Consider the following 25840-nt stretch of genomic DNA (forward strand, 5'->3'; position numbering starts at 1 on the left):
TATCTTAATTTCTAACTCGTCTTTCTAAATAGACTGTAACCTCTGCTGCGAATCCTTTGGATTTGAGATGAACTGTAGAAATAAACAACGTTCTAAAGCTTTTTTTTCACTTTGAAATTTATGGCCAGATACTAGTTTAGCTACGATCCAACTAGAATTTGCATTACTTGGTCAAGTTCATCGTAAGCGTGTTCGCTTGCTCTTTCAAGCTTTACGCTGTCACTACATCTCGAAGGCAAACTTCGTGCAGCAACGCTAGTTGATCCAAGGTTCCAAGCACTGCAAAATTCATCAAAATCGATCGGAAACGATCCGTTGGGAACGTCAAAGTCGTAGAGCGAAACATCAACGTCTTTAAACTCGAGTTCTTCGGTTAATTCCAGCCCCAGAAGACTTCCACATGTGAATTCTCGAATCACGTCATCCGTGATCGTTCGTTCAGTTCGTTCGTGGCGTTCTTCGAAGCTCGAAGTATTGTTGTTCGAATCGGCGGAGCGCGAGGGGTTTTGAACTAGTGCTTCTAATTTCCCTTTGGCGCGCACTTCGTTTACGTTAGTCTTCTCTATGTCGAGTTCAAGTTCTTTTATCATTTTATCACCCAGAATATTCAGCTCTTGCTCAAAAGTTAGCGAACTTTTTGAAGTTTCGCGTGATCGCGTGCCGATATTGTGGCCAGAGAGAGTTACTGGCTCAGCTCTGTTGACTGCTCTATCGAATGTTTTTCCGTCGCTAGGTTCACTCAAAACTGTGGTCTCTAAAGTCCTCCGCTCTTCTCTGATGTCCTCTTCGATGAGACGAAGCGTATTAGAGATCAACACGGTCCTGAAGAGGACAGGCTCTGGCCTAGTGAAGCTTTTCTGCAGTTTGCAGATCGAAATATTGAACACTGTTTGTCGTTGAAGACAACGGCCGTGAAACTCTCCATCGCCATCAATTTCAGGTAGCTTTCGTTTAACTCCGTGAGCTCGTTCTGTTATCATCCTACAAGAAAAGGTGAAAGATTAAAGGCAGTATTAATTATCAGGGGCTGAGCTAGCCATTGCATAGTTTGACATTTTAGAAAGGTTTCAATACTGTAGGGGCTGTAGATCGGACAAAAATGCGCTTATCTTGCAGAAAATTGAGTTACAAATCACAGTTGCGAAATTCAGAACCGCTTGTTTCACGCAGTGACAAAACATTTCTTCAGCGCAATCGTTTGCTCAATCAATGTTCTCCAGGAAACCTTGAAAAATCTCTATCAGCTAAGTACGAGGTGGTAACATTGTCAAAAGTTAGCAGGTAGGTGAAGTAGTGGTCTAATCAGTTACAACTCACCGACTGTCAGCCCGGAATTCGCAGAGATATCAATCCTTATTTGCAAATACTGCTATCCAAATTGTCACTTTACGATTAAAGTTTGCGGAAAATTTCTGAATCGGCTAAAGAGCTGTCTTCCAGAAACAAAAAAGAGAAGATAAAACGGCTTTGCTAAGGAATCACAGACCGGCGAATATTGTCCTTCCTTTTTCTTGCTTCCCAAGTTCAACCATCGAAACGGTTGACGTCACTCCCCCCTTATTTGGACAAGAATGACAGGTAGCATTGACAGTTGTTCCATATTTGGAGGAAGCCGTAGGAATGTAATGTAAACAATGGCACTAGCATCCTGTCATGTCCGCAACACTTCCGCTTTCGGAATGGACATTTACAAAATATTCTGCTTTCTTGTAGGCATCCAGGCAAATTATTGATTTCTGGCGTGTTTAAATCCTTTGCTGCTGTCAACAGTGTATTTATTGTTACTCAGGCAGTAAAAAGGAGGGGAGAAAAAAGAAACGGCCACCTGCAACCGGAAATTGAAATGCATGACTTCACGTCCAGCATATAAAATCACAACCATTTTCTTTTGCTAAGTTACCAGGCGAAAAAATCGGTCGAGTAACATGCTAGAAACTTCGTCAAGATGCCGAATGTAAGCCAAGCACAAGCAATTAATGTAACAGGTGGTTCCTCGAAAAACAAGCATTTTACAAACAACTACGCAAGATTTTTAAACTGAGTGGGTCGAAGGAGGGACAATCCCCGACCCACCTTCCGTTATTTTAATCCGTGGGTTATCGGAGCCGGTCTTAAATCAACAGAGCTCTTGTGCCGTGCTATGCGATTTTACACTCACCTGTCGCTAATCTACTCGTTTGGACTTCGAAAAAATCAAATCTGGAGCAGAAAAACTCGGACGTGACCACATTTCGAATCTAAGCTATGCCGCTCAATTGAAGTGAAGTTTTGCACGTAACTTTGTTTGGACAGCAGAAAAAAAAAACAAATATCGTTTACCTCGAATGAGTTCTTTTTCAGAAACAATTCCACGAAGAAAACAATTTTTAACTGAAACGTGGGCAGATCTCTCGTTTGCTGGATCAAGTGGAGTAAATATCAGTATAAATTGCTTTCAACTTAGGAAGTTATGTTTACTAAAGCACTGTAGTTTGTTTTTCTACAAGGGTTTATAATTTATTCATCGAAACACGAACTGAACTCAGTCGCAAAACGTTTGAGAAAAGAAAAGAGATTATTCAACTTGGATAAACTTATTTTTCGAATATCACGAGAAACCAGCTTGTATGTCCTCTCGTACCGTATTTTCTCAAATTTCACTTTGGAACCCGAATAAACTGCGGGTCTCTTGCAAGCTTCAGTGAAGCTTAAGGTGCATGGCTGTCAAAATAGAGGGGTTAATTCTTAATCTTAGAGTGATCTACTTCATGAGGCAAGTCCGCAACGACTGTCTTTCATAGTACTGCTATCTTCAAGCTGTTGTTGTATACGTTTCCCTTTTCCTTTCCAAGCTCTCCCTTCACTACGTATACCTTGTTTACATTAGTAACTTACTACAATTCTTTAGAAAGTTTTCTGATAGTTTAAACGGGAGTCCATGTTCGATGTTATCGTAAATATAGCAACGTAGATGAAACTATCCAGCCGTGTTGAATGAAAACAACAACAACAGTTTTGACAAGTGCTTTCTTCCGGTAGCGTGGTAAGTGAGCTTAGGTATTCACACTGATTGTAGACTGTGTATTCCTACAGTTGAAATGCCGTATTTCCTTGATTTAACTCCCCCGATGTTTATTCCAAACTATGCCCGGTGGATCTCACGTTTTATATTTAACTCCTCTAGCAGATTTCAGCCCGGTTTGCACAGCGCAAGGGATTTTATTTATTTCCCTTTTCGTCAACTGAATGAATTAGTTTCTAAAGAAACCGTTGGGCTGCGTTGGTGAGCAAGAGGAGCACTTAGATAGGAAACCCAACTTGAAGTTGAAAAAGGTGCATTAAACTGCCGTAGCGAGCATTTGAAGCTGCAGAGGTTAGTTTACTTTTATCACCTAAGTGTTCCTTTTTTCTCCAGTTTGGTTTTCCCCAACTTTTGTCGCTCACAAAGGCAAGTCCACTCGTAGGTGACAAGAACATATTTTAGGCAAAACGTACCTCAAAGTTGCTTCACTTGATCAGAATAAAACCGTAACTTGCCGTCCAACGAGGCGGTAACAAGCTAAGAAAAAAAGATAAAAGACTAATTGGATTAAGAAGTCGCAGCAGGTAACGGTACCTTCGCGGTGTTGTTTTACGTAGACGAAGAAATCAGAATTTTTCGCGGAAAGAAAAACTGATTGACATACAGGTGAGATTTACACAGTCCACATATCATGGCTCATAAATTATCAACTCAGTTTATGGCGCCAAACTTTGGCTAGTGGTTCCTTAGCGACAGTTAATTCTTGCCGCCTGCGGCCCTTGATCAGTTTATGAGGTTTTTTTGCGGATTAGTATTGTCCCTAGTAAATATTTTGTTATAGTTTCTTCAAAAAATTCTCTTTTTCTAAGAGAACGTTCTTGTCAACTCGTAATAAAGTCGCCATTTCTCGAGGCCACCATTCATGACGATTTTATATTTCAACCTGAAACAGAGTAGAAAAATAGTAAGTCCTCAGGACGAAGATAAACTGTTGCAATCGTGGTCTTAGAATTTGCTAGAGATGTACATGTTTGGTTGCATTTGACATGCGAGGGTTTGGACAAGGAGGGCTGCCATAAATTACACTGGTCAGTGACCCAGAAAAGTTGCTGAATTTTTGTCTTTTCAATTAAACTGTGGCTTGTTCCTTTACACTACTAACACTACTATCCAATGTATCGATCATGGGAGTTGGAGGAGGCTAAAATTCGGGCCAATCGTACTTTCAGTTACTATAAATGTGATATAGGCCAATCAGCGAGTTGTCATGGTGATATGACGAGTGTAATTCTTAAAGAACACCCTTAATACCTGAGGCCGAGCCGGATGAAAGGCAACGCCTGATACAACGTCGGTATGCCCGGTTAGACGATGGCAAAATGTGTTCCCTCGAATGTCGTACAAGTAAGCCTGAAATGAAAACAGATTAAATGAAAACAATGCACGGATTGAACGCGCGAGATATCCTCATTTTGCCAAAGGTATGTTACAAGAGAAGAGTTTTGAGGACAATTTTTAACAGAAAATTTTTACAGCAACGGTATGTTACGCTACACGATTTTTAAACAATTTTTAGATGTGCTAAATGTGATCATCAAAAATTGTCTCGCGTAATACGAAAGTATGTAGATTTCATTTTGCTGAAGAATAAAAATCAACAAATTCCAGTGGTGTTCATTAGCTATTTAAACGGTCACACACTAGGTTATGCTTTTTTATAAAATTTTTCGGTATTTTCTCGATCGCAACCTCCAATTCAAATTTCACAGCTAGAGTTTAGCCGGTCCAGTCCACACTACGCCGGAGAAATTTGAAAACGCGGCTTTATTTCTATGATTAGGCCTACCGTCCACGCTAATCCGTCACGAAAACGGAGCTTTTCAAAACGCTCTTCAAACCGGAGGAATTTGGAAACGGAGCTTTATTTCTACGGTTAGGCCTACCGTCCACGCTAATCCGTCGCGAAAACGGAGCTTTTCAAAACGCTCTTCAAACCGGAGGAATTTGAAAACGCCGCCTTTTCGTTCAGTGTAGACGAAACCATTTTGAAAACGGAGCTTTTTTAAAACGATGACCTCACGATGATCATCACGTGATTTTCCTGCCCGAGTTTTTTCAAATACAAATCCAAAATGACCGGTGATTGTTGCGTTTTCAAATTTATCCGGTGTAATGCTGACGGAAAGCATTTGATGCGTTTTCAGCGTGAAACACCTGTTTTCAAATTTCTCCGGCGTTATGTGGACGGGACCTGAGACAGTACCGCACAAATAAAATCCGCGTGATTAACCCTGATCAAGGTTTGTTAAACTTCTCAGACACTTGGACTCTGTCGCGTGCCGATTGACCTGATAACATACGATATTGCTTCAATTCAACAATACAGTAAATAGTGCGCCAAATTACGACGACCTGAATTCATCAACACCGAAAATAATATCAATCTGCAGGTTCTAAACAAAAACAACGCCCACTTGAAATAGTTCTTAAATAATTGACTCTTCAAGAGAAACAGGATGGGAGAGGCTTGTAAAGTCGCCGCCCAACACCTACGAAAAATTCCAAACAGTTGACTTAGCTCTACGGAGATCCGTGCACTCTTATTGGTTGTTTCTTAGTTTTGACTTCTAATTTCTCCCGCAAATAACAAGCAACTTGAGAAACGACACCTCTCCCTCCCCTACAACTCCCGTGGACGTAAATCCCCGTTCTAGCTTGTAAAATATCATTATACCCTCGGAAATTGTCTTCTAATAAAATGCAGGAAGGTAACACACATATTGGACTACAACTTTTGACATGGACGGTTTACATGACCTGATCACGTGGACCGCTGTGAAACTGGCCATTTCATGTTCACACGAGCTGTTCACGTGCACTTTGCTAGTCAGTCGTTCAGTCGTTGTTGAAGAGAAGCGAAAATTTCGCTAAAAAAAAAAACACGAACGCTTGCACTACTCACTGCAGTGCGTAATCGTCGAGGAAAAGATCTAAAATCTTTCTCTGTGGTCTAATAATACTTTCGTAGATTCATATCAGGCGTAACGTAAGCTAATGTGGGGGATTTTAATGATTGATCTCATTTTCAAAATGTAATAACGATATTCAGAGTATAGATACATCGACACATGACTGATGACCAAGAAGGGATTAACATTCCTTTTACCAGAAGTCTTGTTTTTGTTTGATATATAACACCCTTGTTTACGGTATTGACATGTAATATTGAAGTGTTGGCTAAAATATGGTGTCGTACTAGGCTCGGATCAATCGAACAAGCGTATCACGTTCTGTCGTAAGCCAAACGCAAATTTTCCCGTGGCCATGTTGGGTTTTTTAAAGAACATTTTGGAGTCTTAAAAGGATTGAATATCTTCCACATTACAATAGAAACTATCACAGTTTTTACTAAACAACTTGATAAAGAAAGCTCGGCAGAGTCAGGATTGTACTTTCGGAAAACACGACGATACCGACGAGAGTTTCTCAAACAGCAGTTCTCATACCACATTTCTCAAGGTTTTTTTATCAAATAACAGGAGTATGTCATCATCGTATTATACATGGCTTTAGCTTCCCGATGGGCTTTATTATATAGATTCAACGAGCGTGAAACAAATTTTGATTAACACTTTTTCTACTCTGTTTACCATTACAACGAGCACGCTCAAAATCTAAACTGCATGCATTACTTAATAAACATTTCGGACGATTTTAATTTCGGACAAAAACGGTGTCCGAAAATAAAACTGTCCAAAATTTTTAACCGTCCGAAATTTTAAACGTCCGAAATATTTACAGTACAGTATAAAATTTTGAAGTGGTTCTAAAGCTCTGAGATTCCTTTATGAAGCAAACTCTAGTTGAGACACTGCTTGAGCTACATAACGGCTTGATAGAATTTGTATTAATTTCTACTCATTATATCTGTAAAACCTCGAGGGTGCAGTAAAACTATCATTTTCACAGATGTCTTTTCATCTGATTCGTGTTTTCTAGGCGTAAATTTACTTAAGTTATGTTTCCTCACAGTTCCGAAATTTTTGCCCGAAATTTGTCCGAAATGAGCTAAAAAGGTTCGAAAACTAAACGTAATGCCAGTAACGTATTAGCAAACTTACCGATCTGTCTTCCGAACCAGTAGCAATGAATCTTGCGCACGGACTGATCGCCACACCCACTGGCTGAGATCTGTTCACGTGACCATCATACCATCGAACACACCTGTTAGTGCGCAAGTCCCATAATTTTATCCCATCACCCACTGCGGCCGTCAAAAACAGGTCGTAGGCATTAGGAGGGTGTGAGACAAACATTGAACCCTAGGAAAGTGAAACATTTTCCAAAGTGGTATAAATACAAGAACGTACAAGGATCAGATTTATCCTCGGTAATCACACAACACATACAGGATTACTGTAGTTAGGGAAGGACCATGATGTCCTTTAAGGGTGGTGGGGAGGGGTTTGGGCGATTGTTTGAAGCATGAAATTTTTTTCCACCTCAAGGTTGCGCATCTTTCTTTTGGTGGACAATAGTTTGTGCAAGAATTATTTTTTGAGTCAAACACAGGACCTGGTTAGTCAAAAGCACTTGCTCGATTTTTTTTCTTGTGGCTCACATTGCACGACGATTCTTTTTAGCAGTTTTTGCTGTGCAGTAATTTTTATTTGGAAATTACCCCCCACCCCCTCCCCCCCCCCCGAAAAAAAAGGCTCCGTCCCTTAGCATGCCCGCGTGGTTCAAGGCGCTTGTTGCGTGATCTACATGTTCTAATTTCAAACACTCCGTTCTACTTTTGTAGTGGCTAGCCGGATTTGTTCTTGGTGTTCCTGAGTTTAACGTCTTTACCACGCTATGTAAAAAACAAAATAGTTACATTATAGCAAGTTGTAATTCTTACACATGTTGTGTTCATTTGAAAGTTGTGTTATGATTAGATAAAAGCCCCAATGGATTTTAAAGAACGCGTTGACCACCCCTCAGCGCTTTTCTTTCATCCAAACTCTTGTGTTTTTCGTCTAGCAGGGTTAGGCGATAAGATACATCAGCTTTGGCAGGAAAAATGACAAATTGAATTAATTGCAGCTGTGATTTACCTCGTTCTGGTGTATCGTGTGTGCAGGCCGAGAGTGCGCGTCCAGGACCACCCGGACTGTGTGAGCCGCGTTCATATCAAAGACCTGGATGGATTTATTGGAGCCACAGCACAAAACTATATCTGGATAATATGTCAAAGAAACAATAAACAACAGCTACTTGTGAAAACCATCTTTTTCAAAAATTCAGGGAGAGAACAAAAGGATACAGGAATGAAATCCGTTGATAGCGGAGAAACAGGTTATTTGCTGCGCTCTCTCTTGATGAAAGATTTTTACCAATTTGTACTTGTTGTTCGTCTGGTATCTGCACACAAAAAAATGTCATTATTGCAATGCGGGTGAAAGGTTGCATTAGAAAAAAACTCTACGGTCCGACTTGCAGTGGGTAGATTTATACCATAGTAGAGTGAATGGTTTTGGGGCAAGACCGACACGAAAATATCGTGGGTCCAGTTGTTAAAAGGGTCAAGATCCAGTGGATAAATGTTCATGACTTTAGAGAAATGGCCGTTTGTGGAGGTTTGACCGTTCTTGGCTACATTTAGTATACAAAAATTGGACAAGCACTTTAAAAACAACTCGAGATTGTGCCTCTCTTTCATCGATGCGTTGATAATGGTTTTACGCATGTGGAGAATTCAATATACCGCTGACCTGACCTTTTGACGTCATCTTTTTGCCCGGCGTCAATGTGGTACTTGTACATGTGGAGACCATTACCACTGGCTAAAAGAACAAACTTGTCCACATAATAAAACTTTGCTTGGATTATTTCCTTACCAAAAGGAGGGTTATCCTGTCGAGAAACGGATATTACATGAGAAATTCTGTTACTTAAGGTAGCAACTGGTCTGGAATTTGATAACCAACTCCGGAAAAGATCTGGTATACAGTGCGTAAACTGCAATAATAAGCCAACTGGTTACATTCAAACCCCGTTTCACGGATTAATCGTTTAAGACGGACAGTTAGTTGATAAGGAGACTTTGTCTACACCCACCGTACTTTAGTATTCGAAGCGAGAATGGGAAGCCGGGACAAAGTGCGGGAAAACATGAAACTTGTGGAAAAGCACAGGAAAACAAGAAAACGGCGGCGTGAGCAGGAAAACAAGAATTGCACGACTGGAAAGATCTGGAAAATCAATCTGGTGACAGGAACGAGGGAAGTCCAGGGAGCTGTCAGATCAAGCTTGGTTTTGGTGTTAATTACTTTTTAAAGATACAAGAAACAATCTTAAGCATCGCCTGGCGATACATAGTTCAATCGAAAACCACACAAACCTTGACTTTAACAGAACTATCAAGTTCAGAGGCAAAGTTATGATTGACAGACGAGAATACCATCAAAGGGTCTGAGTGGGCGGGGCTCCACAATCTGACTGTCCTGTCACATGATGACGTCAACAGCCAGCGGCTGTCGTGGCTGAAGTTAACGCTGGTCACTGATCCGTCATGACCTAAGAGAGAGAGAGAGAGAGAGAAACAAAAGACTCGTCTTTAGTTTGTATTCAGACCAAAAGATCACGACATGGATTGATTCCCTTTTTAAAAGATAAATATAACAGGGAGTTACAACAAAGGGCATTCTAACCAGTAAACACTGTCTCTTTGGTTGAAGGCGGAGGTCTTAACATGTGAGCACTCTTATTAACTAGGGCACAAGCGACATGCTTTCCATCTCCTGTGGATCAACAAAAAGCCATGATAAGAAACACACAGCAGAAACAAATTAACTTGAGCATAAAAAAATTGGCCACACTTTCTCACTCTTTTCATCGCTTATGCATTTTCCCGCGCTAGTGGTACCAAGCGGGGTCAAGAAGCAGTTGTGAAGATATCACGCGGGCTGACTGTTTCTAAGCAACGTCTCGTAAAGTTTTTATACTTGAATAAAGAAGAAACCAAGACATTTAAACTGTTTTTTTTTTTTTCTGTAGACAGTGCAAATTAGGAAAAGTGGCGGCAATCAATACAGCGTCTCGTTAAGCCAGAAAGGAGCGCAATGAAACGCAACTATGCACATTCTAAACAAAAACCACACATTTCACAGCCGTACCTGCAAACACGACGTTGTTGATAGGAGTGGGTTTTTCAGTGAGCGGAATTTTATACTGCAGATTAGTTGGGGCCTCGCTATCTACCGGGTATTCCTTCAACGTTGCCCTTTGAAAAGAAAGTGTAAAATTCACAAACATTTAAGTCTGTAATGTGTATATTAAGTCTTAACTATTGCTTTGCAATGGATCATTTTTACCAAAAGGTTAAGACCAAGGTTGCATTGAAAGCATCAAAGATGGCAGTCAGTACATTTTAATGCAGCCAAGCTATTAAGAAACAATCTCAAACAATATCTGAAAAACACTGAACTCATTAGTATTGGCTCCCCATATTAGTTTATCACTTTAATAAGTGGATATGGCGGCCAGATATAGTATGTATATCTGTCACAACCTTTACAATAAGCCGCTTGTAATAATTTGCCTGTCAGTAATAAGCGATCTTTAGCTCAGAACGAACTTACCCAGAGCTTGAGGAAGAGAAGGTTGCCCTTTTCAAGGAAACTGTAGTGGTTTTTGACTTTGAATGGCTCGTGTTTGGGGAAAACATTTTAGATCTGTAAAAGTAGACAAGACAAATTAAAAAGACAAAATTAATGTCACTGAGGCCGAAAAATAAAAAAAACCCCGCAGTATGGAACACACTAAGTTTAACATAAAAACAGGAAAGCAAACCAAATTTTGTACAAGAGCGCAAGTTTTAGATTAGTTTTATGTGCATTTGCTGTCTGAATAATTTTTTTCTGAAATCTAAAACCCGAACTTGATCTGACCAATCAGTGAGTAGACGTTGTCTTTTCAGCCAATCGGATTCAAACTCAAAAACACCTGTAACCTGCCCGACATGACTTTCCCGCGCTTTTGAAAGAGCGGGAAGTCAAGCACCACACAATGACAGCTGGTTGTTAATAATCCGGCTATAACATTGCTCCTAGAAAAGGTCTTGAAAGGGGTATTGTGCCCCTTGAGGATCTAACTTTTATCCTCGGACAACACTATATTAGAGAATAAAAATGCAAAGCAAAACGAAACGAAACGTGCCTTGGAGTCGCCGCGGTATAACCAGATGATTTGACTTTTGAGTGGAATGTGAGAGGCTGATCACGAACGCCTGTTTTAATCCCTAAAAATATTGAATTGAAAAACAAAGATCATTTAGCATTAATAAGACTCAGACAAGTGTTTTCTGATTAATCGTATTTATAACAAAATTCTCCAACGTGATTGGTTCTCGGCGCGCTTATTTGTTAGGTAATCTGTGTGAGATCACGTGGGTATCCAATTACAGGTATCACATTACAACTTTTTGCAATTGGATACCTGTAATCGGATACATACGCCTACAGTGTTAAAAACTTATGGAGAGCGCTAGTCACTTTTTTCGCTCAGAAGTTCTCTTCACAAGCGCGCCTTGGCGGTTAATAGAGAACTTAAACAATAACGACCGTGACTGCGAGGACAACGCCTCGTAAAAAATGAATTGATATTTTATCTTCGAATTTCGAAATTGTCCAGATCTGTTCAGAGCGCCTATTGGTCTCAGAACTCGCTCAAGCTGAATATGTAACGCCAGCGTTCAATGGTCTTCAATTCCAAATAAATATACGAAAAATTAGCCGCCGTCGTTCGTGTTCTTCAAAATTCGCAGGACTTTGTCATTTCACGTTGTTGTTTTGCCGAGGATGGCAAAGAAATGTACAAAGATTTATAACGCACGTGCACAGCCATTGTTTTACTCATTAAACCTTTTTGTTTGGTGCCGTTCTCGTTGCCGTTGCCGTCGTGCTTTCCTTAAGTTCTCTAATTTACCTTTATCATCTAACAATTGTTTCTATGTATGTATGTACTGGCCCGCCGATGCACTAATAACTCTGCTCTCACGTTGTGAACTGGTGAATACACAGAGAAAAACTGTCGGACAAAACTGACCTTTCTGGGACGCCTTCTTCTGTTGTTGTTGTTGTTGTTTTGCTGCTGTTTTTGGTACAAGCTCTGCTTTTAAGGGTGAATTACTACAGAGAGGAGAGCTGAAAACAAACCAAAACAAAAGAAGTAACCTTCGCTCGAAAATGGATTAACATTGTAAGGAGAAATGAAATGATCTGAAATGTTGATCACTGTCGTAACCATGGTAACCATACTTTGAAAGCACGGTAATAGTGTTTGTTGCCATCTCTGCTCCCCTCGTCGCTGACGTTTCCCCAACTTCGTTGCCAAGGGAACTCAAACCTACTGACTGGAATAACCTTTGAGACAAGACCTAAAAAGGTACAGGAACCCAGAATTAAAATAAAGGAGGAGACGTTAGACTAGTCAGAGCCCCTTTACGATTTCTGATCATGAAGTGAGCGAAAAATGATCACTAGCAAAGCTATCACGAGGGGGATGGGGACGGGCGCAGTGCCCAACCTCCTCATACTCTGCATTTACGGTTCTTTTCGTGTGTTGAACTGCCGTCTTAGAAAATAGAGAGGAGATGTAAACACACACTGGTAAAATTGTACAATTCATGCTCTCGTTAGTGTTTCATTTGGTTCTAATAGAAGTTTAGGGAACCAACAGAGCAATGTGAAAAGGGGAAAACTTAAACGACAGAATATTCAGCATGTAGCAGGTATATCTCATACCTCTGTAGCATTCTCTACTTCTTTGTTAGTTGACGGAATTCTAATGTTGACAACATTGACAGTGTTTTGAAACAAGCTGCCAATAAGACAGGTAACCTGAAACAAGACAAAATTCAAAAGCAGTTTGGATTTCTTCCTTGAAACTTTACTGATGTAATTATACAGCAATGAAATCTGGAGATGAGTCACCTGTGGAGAGTGCAATGAGCATTTCAATTCTATCTTACGTTGGCAATAATGGAAGGTGTTTAAAACACAAAACAATTGTTTTCTCTGCTTGATACTTACACTACCGTTTGGTCTTTCAGCAAAGGTAAATGAACCTGGTGTAGATATTTTGTACTGTATCACATCAAGTTCATTGCTGGATAAAACAGGCTCTGAAAAAATCAAAAAGTAATTATAATAACTCTTTTTTTTTTCTTTTCAAACTGAAAAGTTGCTGTTAAACAATATCACCATGAAATCTGATATCTGCAAGTTGAGTGGCCAGAAACTTTGCAAGGATGTAGAATTATTCAATAATTGTCAACATCGTATTAAATTGAACCATTTCAAGAAGGACAGAATTTTGTAAAGAGAAACTCATTTTAACTCACCTTGGAAGTCTAGAATATAAAGTGGCTCTCGACTATTACAGTTAAGTAGAAGAACAGCAGCTGTGGTTGCTATGGCAACAATAGATGGAACATGAAATACATCCCTAGGAGTATGTGAAAAAACAATATAATTACTCTCAGTAAGAGTCTTTTACTTAGCTCTTATTAACCGAGCTGGAGGTCTGTATGGGAGAATCTTGACCGACTAAGCTCGGTTAATAAGATGTTTATTATATGGCAAAGAAGAAAACTTTAATTTGTTTAATGTAACTGATTTGCTGACATTTTGCCTGCAAACAGAGATGAGCTTAACTTAAACCTGCCAAAATTTGCTCGTACCCTTCACTCTTTTTTCTGTCATCAGGCTTTTTGGCACTTCCATAAATGATTGAGAAGAAAATAAAAGAAAACGGTGAACATTTTTGTATTTGAGTTTGCTACTTTTTCAACGCAAAATGAAACCGGTCTAGATGCCGGTCTAGATGGGAAAATCTAGACTGTGGTCAATATCAATTTCAGCCAATCAAATTCGTGAATTCGGTAGTTCCCAGTCCTTGTGAGACACAGCCATATAATAATTAGGCATAACAATCCAATGGGCAGCGCGTGTTGGACAGCTGGTAAAGACGTCCAGGTTTCACCATGTGCAGGGTCAATACAAGAGTTGCCTTTTTCATTTGATAGGCTTGAGAACTTTCTTATTTGTAGGTTCCAGCAGAAGATGGTTCTACTCATTTTTATATATGGCTAGTTCTGTGAGAAGGCAAGATGAACCAAATCCCATGATTGGCTACCCCAGAAGCCAAGATGGGCTATCTTGAATTTTGTTCCTTATGCCATGTAAAAATATAAATCCTTCAATAGCCACACTTGTTTGGTCAAGAAGACTGATATTGGCTTTACTCCTTTTGAATGTTTATGGACCTCGACTGCATCTCAGTTAAACAAAAAAAAAAACATGCCAAAAAATAGTACTTGGCAAACACCCAGTCACACCAACTGGACACTTAAGGTCAATAACCCATATATGCACTAAAGGCTGGCAGTCTGTTTTCTCTCAAAATCATGGTGGGAATTACAAGATATTTCAGACAAGATAGACTGCTGGTAGCTGGTCTTTACTCTTAGGGTCAGAGAAGTGTTAGTCTGTGAACAAGAATGCAAAAGGGTGATATGGAGGAAAAGAGTTTGGGCCGAGACAAGATAAAAAGGTCTGTTTTACTTCTTGCGAGTGCCAGGCCCATGTCTTGCCCCAATCCCCTCTAGTCGGAAACGTCGTGCCTTATGAATACCTGTTTTCAAGAGAGAAAAAGACCGCCAGCAGACTAAGAGACATTGTGACAGTGTCTTTCCCATGAACATGACACAACCCTGGTAAGCTCTCAACACAGGGATCCTGATCTAGAGTCTAATATCTAATAACTATCAGAAACAACACTCTTATTTCACTGTGAGTCCAAAGAAAACAACTACCCCTAAGTCGTTACAAAATTCCTGTGTTACCTACTTTATAGTTGATCCACTTTGTGACCCAAATAGGACCTTGTGTAGAGCCACACTAGAGTTGCCTTCAGCACAGGGCTGTTGTTGATTCCTGATAAAACAGACACCAAGCACCGTTGTACCTGGCTCCAAAGTGGATTCCTTTTCATCATCAGGGACAACCTGCTTTTGCCATGATGGCTGACTGCTGATGAACGATGGTCCATCACTTGATGTGGCCTTGGATGTTTCCTTCTGATTCCAGTATTTCTGTAGCAGCTGACCCATATCCAGTTCAAATAGGCATTGATAACCACCATCAGATGTCAGGTCATACATGTGAACCTTAAAAATATTGCAAGTATCAGCAATTTAGTATTTTACGATAACTGCAGAAATTCTTGCATGTTCATCGGCTAATTTTCATTGTCAATAAGCGAACAGACACATGAATTTATCATTTATGCAATGTGTCATTGAGTGAAAGTGGACACTTTGACATTCTGTTATTGTAAAAAAAAAATTGATGTCAGTTTTTCATGCATCTGTCCTGTTATTGACAATGAATTTCGTCATAACATTTTCAAAGTGGTCTGTGGATCCACTTGGGTATCACCTTGTGGATCCATAGCTACTTTGACAATGTTATGACAAAATTCATGATCAATAACAGGCAGAAGCATGAAAAACTGACGTCAATTTGTTAGTATATAGAGTTTGAAAGCCAGGAACATAAAAATTAGTTACTACTTTACATTTTTAACTAGGCTTCAAATGCAGCGAAAAGAAATGCCAGGCAGCTGCATTTGCAGGCCATTTTTACAAGAATCATAAATTACAGGAATATCCTAAGCTTTCGGTTTTACAATAAGCCAATAATTGGGTTCATGAGCCCTTGAATATAATTCAACATGGAATAGATGTTACAATCATGGGAGCCATAATTGGACAAGATTTACTTTTTCTTTCATAAGTTGTGTTGTTCCATTATTAAATAAATTTATAACTACCTTTCCATCAGCAGAACCGATAGCCATCTGATCTTGAACAGTGTCAATATCCAGTGAAAGGAATGGGTGGGCTGAAAGATTTCAAGGGCTTTGTAAACTTCCAATAATAAGTCCACTCCAAAAGAAATAGAGCATCTCTTGTGTCAGCTAACCTCTGGTTATTAAACTGCCCTTATTTGTAGAGAACATGATAATATTGTATTCTACATCATGTCCACGGATGTGACAACCAAAGCTAATGCAGATGACAAAAGAAGAGGAAATTGTGTTGTTCAGAAAGTATCATACCCTTCCCACAGAGGGGTTTTTGGTTTGACCCCCCCCCCCCGTCCATAACTCTGAAAACTCCAGTTTTGGTTCCTACTTTCCTTTAAAAAGTTTAGCTTTTGAGACCCCCTCCCCCTTGGAATTTCTAGTAACCCTACTTGGTGTGGGTGTGGCTATTTTCTGGAACCATACACTCAAAAAACCCTCTGTCTCACTATGCATCCAGTTTCTACTTACTGGTAATACATACATCCTTACTATAGATCCCAGTGTGCCTGAGAGTGAATGGTTGTAGGGATGTGCTCTAGAAGCATCCTGGTGCCACAGGCGACTAAATTTTGCCTTTGGGCAACTAGAGAAACTTACTTTTTTCATATAAGCTTAAGTGCTGAACACCCAGGATTTCATGGTGAGGGACCTTTGGGCTCCTTGTAATTTTTCTTGGACCACACCTTTGGGTTGTTTTTGTTCCCCATTCTATGGAGGTTGTTTTGGGTGTTAACTTTTCTTTATCTTCAGGCAATGTTAATTTTCATTACTATACATCTCATATCATACATATATCTCTTTTCTGATTGGCTGAAAGTGTACAGTGAATTTTCAAAATCAGTGCCTGTGATGTCATTTAGCTGCAGATTACACAATAATCATGTCAAGGACACTCAAGGTCACGGGTAATCATGTCATGTACGACCGCAGTGCATGATTTCTAAGGGTAATCTGTCAAGTTCACGGGCTTTTCTTGCTTACCATCAGTGAAGAAGCAAAAACATGACTTCCATTTTTTTTTCATTCAATGTATGATAAAGCAATTATTACATTTGTTTTTTTGTGATATCCAGAATAATCAAGGTCTCGGTAAGGGTTATCAGCCTCAGTCTTTGGGTTCGGCTGATAACCCCTACCTTGACCTTGATTATTCTGGATATCACAAAAACTTCATCCAATAATTGTTCATTAACTGACCAACTGCCTGCCTTCACACTTCAAGCCTGAAATTTGTTTTAGGTTCAAATTACATGTATGTTGTTCTGGCAGTTGGACACACAAAAAAGAGAAAATCTCTATTTTAAATTTGTGTTTCATGCTTGAATACATCCAGCAAAAATCCAGGTTTTTCAACTGCTAAGAGGAAAATGGAAATAACAGTAATTTAATTTTCAGTTTGACAGTTCTGGCAGAATCATCCTACCTGACAAAATTGCTGACTGATACACCAGGCAAGACTGTTCAATATCCCACACCTTCAACGTATAATGATTAACAGTAACAAATTAATAAGAAACCATGAATCAAAATGACCACATGATTAAGCTAAAATATATAAAACTGTAGCTATGTGTTTACTAAGTACACTCTGCAAAAAATACATGGTGGCTTAATCGTCCATCTAGCATTGTTTCTCCATCCAGCAAATTGATGGGTGTGGTAATATGCAACATATGCCAACATATGCTGTAAACGTTTACAAACTTAATACTACTGTCAGACTGACAGTTTCAGCATAACACATATGCAAATTTTAAAAACATTTCTAATCACTGTAGGCTATCTTTGTAACATATCACATGATGTTATTATGATTGACTAGTACTAAAATTTTTAATGATTACATCAACATGTAATTTTATGTACCTTGAAAGTTCTGTCTTCGCTTATGGACACAATTATTGACTCGTTGTTTGGACAAAATTTTGCACATGTCACAAGGCTAGTGTGTCCTTCCAGCAGGGTGTCCAATTTACTTGTCTATAAAAACATTTATACAAAAATGTAAAAACATCTTTACTCTAGGAATCTAGTTTCAAAGCTGATTAGTTAGGCAGAGGAGGAAAGGCAAGGAAAATACATAGAGGTGCCTCTATCTCTCCTGCTGGCAGGCTATAGGACCAAAAATCATGGGATCAAGTGCACCAAAGGCATCCGTGGTCGAGTGTTGATCAATACCCTTAATAAACCCTAGATCAATGCGTATATACAGTACGGTTTGCTTCTGGAAAAGCAATCAACATCTCCATCCATACTTGGTTAACAGTCGATTGACATCTTGGTCAACAGTCGGTCGACAGCTGACTATTTTTCATAGAGACACGCCATCAAGTGTCGGTCGATATATATCAGTGGGTTGACACTATGCCAACTATTGACCAACTGACGAACGAGTGTCAACCCAGTTTTGATCGAGTGTCAATCAGGACGTTGATTGGGTGCCAATTTAGTGTCAACCGAGTATCGATAAAGATGTCAATCGAGTGTCGATTGAGATGTACATGGAGTGTTGATCGAGGGTCGATCTAGGGTTGATTGAGAGTTGATCGAGGGTCGATCGATGGTATCGATAGTCACTTGGCCACGGATGTCTTTTGTAGACATGATCCGGATCATGTATGATCTACCACATCTCAGTTTTTTCTGTAACAGCTCACCTGGATGTTCAGGACCCATATTTCTTTCTCAATGCATGCAGTGATCAGCCTGTCTGTCAGACTGAAGCTAAGGTGCTGTACTTGTCCCAAGTCTTTACCAACAGGTATTCCACTGCTGTGGTCACTGGCTACAGTTGAAACACAAGTCAGATGTTGATATTGCATTATTACTAATTAATCCTTATGTGAAGGTGAATTAATCAACATGACACGAACGTGGGACAAAGAAAAATTCTGAGTCTCCGACAGGAATCGAACCCATGACCTCCCGAACACCGGGCGGGCCCTCTATCCACTGAGCTACGAGAACTCATGGAGAGCAAGGTCATTTAACTGAGTTCATATATGATAGGTGTCCTGCATACTGCTAGGATCAACGCTATCGAATTCATCGTGAGTAGTGATAAGTTAATAAAGATGGTGAATTTTAAGCTCAGTAATGAAATGTGAAGGCGAATTAATCAACATGACACGAGCGTGGGACAAAGAAAAATTCTGAGTCTCCGGCAGGAATCGAACCCATGACCTCCCGAACACCGGGCGGGCACTCTATCCACTGAGCTACGAGAACTCATGGAGAGCAAGGTCATTTAACTGAGCTCATATGAGTTCATATAATTAATCCTTAATACGTAAATCTATAAACCAGGTCAATAGAATTCTAGGAACTGGGATATTAGTAAATAAATCTTACTGATGTTGTCAACAGCTAAAATCTTGTCTATGTTCCATATGTAAATAAAGTCTTCTGAAGCTGTGCAGAGAAGAAGGGGTCTGTCCTTCTGTCCAAAACAAGTAGCACTTATGATTTTACTGTGACCAGATAGTTGTAAGGGCTGAAAAGCAAAATATGAAAAATGAAATAACAGTATGGTTAGTCTGTGAGGGTAGTGTCTCGCCCAAGAATACAACTCTGGCTCCAGCCCCCACATCCCTAATCCAAAGTTCTGCACGCTAACTATTAGGCCACTATGACTGCACAATAGGTCAATAAATAACTTTGTTGAGAGATGTTGTTACCATAGCAACCATTTGTAACACATCATAAGGCCATTTTATTTACAGAGATGCATGTAGGATGGCAACAGTATTCAAGAGTTCACCAAAATGTAACGATTTGAAAACAAGAAAAAAAATTGTGTTACTGAGAATATTGTAATAAAAACAGTTAAAAATAGTTTTATCGATCTAATCTACGAAGATACAACATGCTTTCCAACATAAGCTTATATTTTCATTCTACAAACACATTCCAATGTATGTCATTACTGATCATGCTTTCAATATTCTGAGCTAAATCCAGACAGAGGAAAGTAAAGATCAGCTTATAATTTATACTTCAGCTTTATACACTGCAAGAGTCTTTCAGCTTAGCAAGAACGCTTACTCCATTATTTTCTTTGGAATGCAGCATACCTTTCTAGTCAAATCTCCAGCCCACCAAACACCTACAATAGTTTTTGTTAAAGGCAATGCAATGAAATCGCTTGTGCAGGACATCTGTAACTGTCCTGGGGACGAAGAAACTCGGAGCAATCCATCGTGACTTGCCGCCATTTTGTTCAAATCTTGTTGATAACGACCGCTTGGTACCTGACAGTGCAGGCTCACAAATGGAATCCAAGATGGCGACCTCTGGTTCAGCGTTTGATGCGGAACTTGGCCAAAGGATCAAAATTGTTAAGGAAACTCTTGCGGTGAGAACTCCAGTACTCTAGGGAAACACTGAAAAGGATCTTAAACGTTACAGAGCGCTACCATAGTTCTTGGGTGTGCCATTTTCCACTCTTCTCCTCTCACAAGTCGCTCATCGTACAGTTTTATATAAGTTTAGTTAGTCAATTGAGCTAAACTTTTTACTTGATACAAGCTTACTCGACCTAAAATAATAAATGTTTGTTCTGATGATTTTGGAAAAGGCAGTTATTATTCGAGCAGGAAGTACATGACTGTATTATTGTAATCGTAAAAATCAGAAAAGATATTTTGGGTCTGTATTGACGGGTATAAAATGAACTCGAGCTCGCATTTAAACACTTTGAAGTCTCGGTCGTCAATTGAAGAAGTCAAAATGACTTGGGCTCACAGAGACAAACGCTATTCTTGCCTTCTCGCAAAGTCTCGCGTTTGCCATTCACCATCTTTTTCATGTACATCTGATTTGCACAACCAAGATTCCCCCAAATTTTTAACATTCCTTGGCAATGCCTAAGATCTTATCACACACTGTACCCTGATCCCAAATGTCATTACTCTTATAAAAAAAAACTCACTGTTGCTGAAATATTAAGAAGGTAATGCTCTTTTATTGATCTTGATATGTTTCGTGAAGATAACTAAAAATATAACAATAAACTGAAAGTTCTTATGATAACAGATTCATAATCCATTATCTTTTTTTATACCACAGATTGTTATGAGATCAGCAAATATGGCTATTAACCAAAATGCAGAAGTCGACCTTGGAACGTAAGTTGATTGATTGATTGTGGCATCATAACTCTCTGATTAAACTCCCCTTCTATCAGCCAAAACTTGAAAATTATAACTTCCCCCTCAAGTAAGCACTCTTCCCTCTTCTTTTCTGTTTTTCTTTTTTCTGAGTTGACAGCATTAACCAGGGTTGCTTAGCCCATCCAGCATTTTTTTACAATAATTAACAATAATTATTGCAAATTAACATTGAATTCCTCTTGACAACAGGTGCATCATTACAGTACAAGAAACCATTTTCTTTACTTCTATTCAATTTCCAGATCCATGTATTTACAAAGTTCCTACAGTTGCAAAAATTTTCTCTTCTTTCAATCTAAGTTGAGCACAAGGCCACAAGATTTCTGAATAACTTTACTACAGTAACTTGTTTCAGTTTGCAAACTACTAAGTACTTTGGTCATCTTGTCATGTAGAAATGTTATAAGGTGTAAAATGTCTAGCTGCAACATAGGAAAAATTATATAAGACCTCTTCTTGTATGATCATCCATCACTTGGTGCTAAATTTGAACTAAGCACCAGAGCCATTTGTTACTGGACAGGTGTGAATGATCATTCTGCCATGTTTGTCTGTATTTTGTAGATGCCTTAAGTTTGTTTTCAGTTTAACCCTTTTCAGGTCAGGTTTTATTTGGTCCTTTTGAGGCTTGGAGGAAGGGGTGGGACTCTACCTCCTTTTGATGTATGGTGACTTATTATATGGTGTGGAAATTAGTCATGTTTTCACCATTTTCACTCCTGCTTCTTGGATTTGTTTATGTCTTTGTTTCCTATCAGGAAACCACTAAAACTGACTTAAATTTAGTGCTTAGTAATTTTCAGTTCAAATTCCATGACTGCTAACATTTCAGTGTTTTCAAATAAACAATATTTTCAGTGAAGTCACAAAAATTGATAGCATTTTCTTAAAAACAGTTCATGTGTTAAGTCTGTGGGCAGATTGTCCCTTCCCCCAGTGTGAATTACATTAATTTCAGCCTATGTCTAGTTGTACCCACCCCCTGAAGAGAAACATATTTTGATTGTGAAGCTTTAGACCTTACCGTGTGAAGCTCCTTAAACACGACATGGAGATCACTTTACTTCATTTAATAACTGATGGAAAACACAAGCTCTGTGATGGATGCAAAGCAACTCATGTGATTCTATTGTATTTGTCAAGTCAATGTTGTTGTCGATAATCTGTTTCTTCTTTGTGTAGGAAATCAGTTGAGGGAGCAAACAACAGACTTGAGAAAAGCTTAGAAGACTTTTATAATGCTTGTGACCAGCTGCAGCTTTATTTGGTATAAACAAATTGAATGTTTTGTGTCTTAACTCTTCATTGCCCTGGCCAAACAAAAACAGGAGTCATCAATAATAATTATTATTAACTATGTCATTATTGTTGAAGAATGAGAGCTGTACAAGAGTCTCTGTCCTGTCTAAGTTTCCATGGTTCAACTAATAATAAAATTAAATTTGAGTAAGTTCATACTCCACTAAAACTTTCAAAAGCAAGAAAGAATGTAAATTCTTGTCTACTTATTTTCTGCTTGCAAGACTTTGTTACGAAGACAACAAATGGTCCTACAGTGTAACTTCTAAAACCAGGCCACTTATAAAACAAAGTTTAAAACCAATCAGAATGTTAATTGAGAAAGTAATTGAGAACAGAATGGCGAACTCTTTCATCAATGAACCAATAGCGTTGAAGGACACAAAGAAATTAAGTTCTACAACAACATTTCAAACCCAGTAAATGGAATAAAGTTTCAATAAGTTGTGGAAGTTTTTTTTACCATGGTTGGATTGGTTATTTCATTTCATGGTGAAACAATCCAACCTCGAAAACTGAGCATTTCGAAAACGATGACGTCACGATAATCACGTGATTTCCCTGACCCAGTCATCCTCAAACCAAAATCCCAAATGACCCGTGATTGTCGCGTTTTTAAATTTCTCCAGCGTAGTATGAACGGAAAACACTCGACGCATTTTCAGAGTGATAACGTTGTTTTCAAGTTCCTCCGGCGTAGCGTGGACAGGGCCTAAAATACAAAATATACTCTTTCTTTTTCTTTCTTTTTCTAGGGGCTGATGAGGGAAACAGTCAATCAAACACAGGACAGTGCAAAGTACACACCGAAACCTGTGATCAGCAGCAGAACGGAAAACAGCACAGGCACACAGACATACACTGAGTATCTATCTACTGTACGGACTCAGATAGCAGCCACAAAAGAACTTCATGATATGCTCTCAGAATTCTGCCTTGCACAGCTACCTTAGTTTTGCAAGTCATCTGCATGCGTGAAGCAGTCACTCTATCCAGGAAAAAGAAATAGACCACTGGAAGAAGAGCTGTGAATGAACTCCATGCTGCGTAACTGAAGATTTGAAAGGCTCTTTTGCAAAGATTGGCGAACTTTGAGATAAAGTTGTCAGGTTTTGGTAGCAGCAGAAAAGGCCGTTATTTCTTTTGTTCTCGGAACTCCCTCCCGTCTTTGCTTCAGACGTGGCTAGTATTCATTTGCTGTCAACAGTTCAGAACAGGCATCTGTCGAAGATGAGTGCTAGTGTAAAGACACGATGTTACTCAGAGTTTTTATTCAAACAACACTTGACTTAAGTTTAAACTCGTATGATCAAAAACTGCTTCACGTTAAGAATATTATAGAAAATCTGGATAAGATAAAGAAGGTAACAAATATCTGGTCCTCCTGATCCGGTTCCAAATGATAATTCATTTGGTTAATGTGACTTCCACAGAATTTAATCGAATGCGGTGTAAATTGTGGAAAAGCACTGATACGTTATAGATAAGGTTAAGAGATTTTCAACAATAACGTATGAGAGAGGAGATTTGACAATAAAAGATATCGAACTGCATTTTGGAAGAAAAATTTTCAGAAACAAAAGAATTTCTTGACGGCAGAGAAAAGAATTATGGATTAAGTGTACGTAAAGTAAAGTATTTGTAACTCATGTAAGTGTTGTATGTGTTGAAATAAATGTGCTGAATTAAAAAGGAAAAAAGTTACCTTGGTTAGCTCCTTGTAATTGTGTAGTGGTTAAAAGGCGGTGACGGCGGCAAGGGATATATTTGTTAATTATTAAGCCAAGAAAATATTAGTTTTAAACTGTTTTTAGCTTTGAGGTAGCTGAATGTTTTCTTACTTCATGAACGAAAAGCATAGTTGACTTCATTGGCCATAGGTACCTTGGACTACAAATAAAGCGTCTATGAAGTTTAATGCGTCTAACATGAATTAAAGTGCGTCGAGTTAAAATACGACACACGATCGTTTATTGACAACTGAATGCTCTTGTGAGAGACTGTCGCTTAATTCCGAATTTTAATTGAGCAGATTCACCGTTCTGATAAATATGTCTCTTTTATGTGTCTCGTATTTCCCTAAACGAAACACGCTTGGGAGCCGTGCAATAAGTCTGGGTTTTTTTGTTTTTTTTTTGCCTTTCAGGCACCTTAGAACTGAAATTGTTTTGAAAATGAACAAACGCACGATGTAAAATCAGCACCGTTAGTTAAATCTGTAAGAATGTAAATTCCCCAGAAGCCACGCTCCTTTGTCTCCCTTTGGACATCTGACCAAAATGAGCGCGGCCGTTGGGGACGTAGCGTCGATTTCTAGTCGTTTTTGGGAGTCCGGGTGATCCCCTCCCAACGAAAGGCTGGATCACTGGTCCATATCACTTAGCTTCACTTGTCCCGATTGAGGTGTGGGGCCAGAAAACCCGGCCCACAAGGCTGGAAACGACGATCGAGTCCGGGGGGGTATTCCAGGAAAAGTTGGGTGGGGGTGTGCGGCCCGCTTCCCAAAACCCTTGCTCTATTTATGACCAAAATCTGCGATATTCCCTACCCTATTTATGACCTGACCAAATATTCGATACCCTATTTATGACCTAACCATTAAATCAAAACTCTGTTTCAGACCTGCGTTGTAATATGTTCCCTAGTTCAGACCAATGTTAAATTACCATAAACATAATTCGTGAAGGGCTTTTGTTAATTTTCTTTTCGATAATGATGAAAAAGTGACTTCTTCTTAAAAACATACCCATATAAAGGCTAGAGTGCAAAAACTATACCCTATTTATGACCAAAACGGCTGAAAAACCATACCCTATATAGCTATAGCTCATATAAGGGAGTACCCCCCGGGGATCGAGTCTACTGGGGGACAAGAATGGAATTAGCCGTGCACGAGCTGCGTGCGCAGAATCGAGCAAAGGGTTGCAATTTATTTCTAACTTTATTTTATTCAGTTGCCTTGACGGTTATCCGTTGTCGTAACAATAGTATCTGAAAGGCAGTCTGGCTGTACTTTAATCGTCAATTATTTGTTTGCGTATTCGCTATTGACAAAAATCAAATTGAAAACTTGATGTTCAGCTTAGAACGAATTACTTCAACAAATTTTTTGAAACGGATTTCACTGTAAAAGTTAGCGTTAAAAAACAATGACGTTTCAACCGTTCGATGGTCATTTTCAAGTTAAAAGTAAAATTTTTGTATGCTTTCAAATATACACTTATTGCAACAACGTTGTCATAGAAAAAAGCAAAAAGCAAAAAGCCAAATAATAATTAATTATCCAAATTTAAATTTCCATTGTTTTCAGATACTGTACATGAATGAAAAATATAATGTACATGAATGACATGAATGAAAAATGTATTTTTCATTCATGTACAGTATCTAAGAACAATGGAAATTTACATTTCCCTAATTAATTCCTATTTGGTTTTTGCTTTTTTCTATGACG

At 39.0% G+C, this 25840-nt stretch overlaps 2 protein-coding genes across 2 annotated transcripts; one reads left to right on the plus strand and one right to left on the minus strand.

The window, feature by feature from the left end:
- Positions 1-862: 862 nt before the first annotated feature.
- LOC145486030 (WD repeat-containing protein 27-like) lies at positions 863-20130 on the minus strand. Its single transcript, XM_081464726.1, has 24 exons — positions 19990-20130; positions 19268-19409; positions 18574-18701; positions 17783-17896; positions 17340-17391; positions 15881-15951; positions 14896-15215; positions 13389-13492; positions 13078-13169; positions 12790-12885; positions 12304-12422; positions 12092-12189; positions 11204-11285; positions 10627-10719; positions 10162-10268; positions 9697-9786; positions 9387-9562; positions 8763-8899; positions 8310-8407; positions 8101-8222; positions 7123-7323; positions 4313-4411; positions 3475-3538; positions 863-981 (listed from the first exon to the last, which is right to left on the minus strand). The coding sequence occupies exons 1-23, from the start codon at positions 20128-20130 to the stop codon at positions 3476-3478; spliced, it is 2745 nt and encodes a 914-aa protein (XP_081320852.1). The 3' UTR covers positions 863-981; position 3475.
- Positions 20131-20186: 56 nt separating this feature from the next.
- LOC145486034 (mediator of RNA polymerase II transcription subunit 29-like) lies at positions 20187-24063 on the plus strand. Its single transcript, XM_081464733.1, has 4 exons — positions 20187-20270; positions 20984-21042; positions 22270-22354; positions 23142-24063. Exons 1-4 carry the CDS (start codon positions 20187-20189, stop codon positions 23337-23339), a joined length of 426 nt encoding a protein of 141 aa, XP_081320859.1. The 3' UTR covers positions 23340-24063.
- The last annotated feature ends 1777 nt before the right edge of the window (positions 24064-25840 follow it).

Source organism: Orbicella franksi, chromosome 4 (assembly GCF_964199315.1).
Source record: "Orbicella franksi chromosome 4, jaOrbFran1.1, whole genome shotgun sequence".
NCBI lineage: Eukaryota > Metazoa > Cnidaria > Anthozoa > Scleractinia > Merulinidae > Orbicella > Orbicella franksi.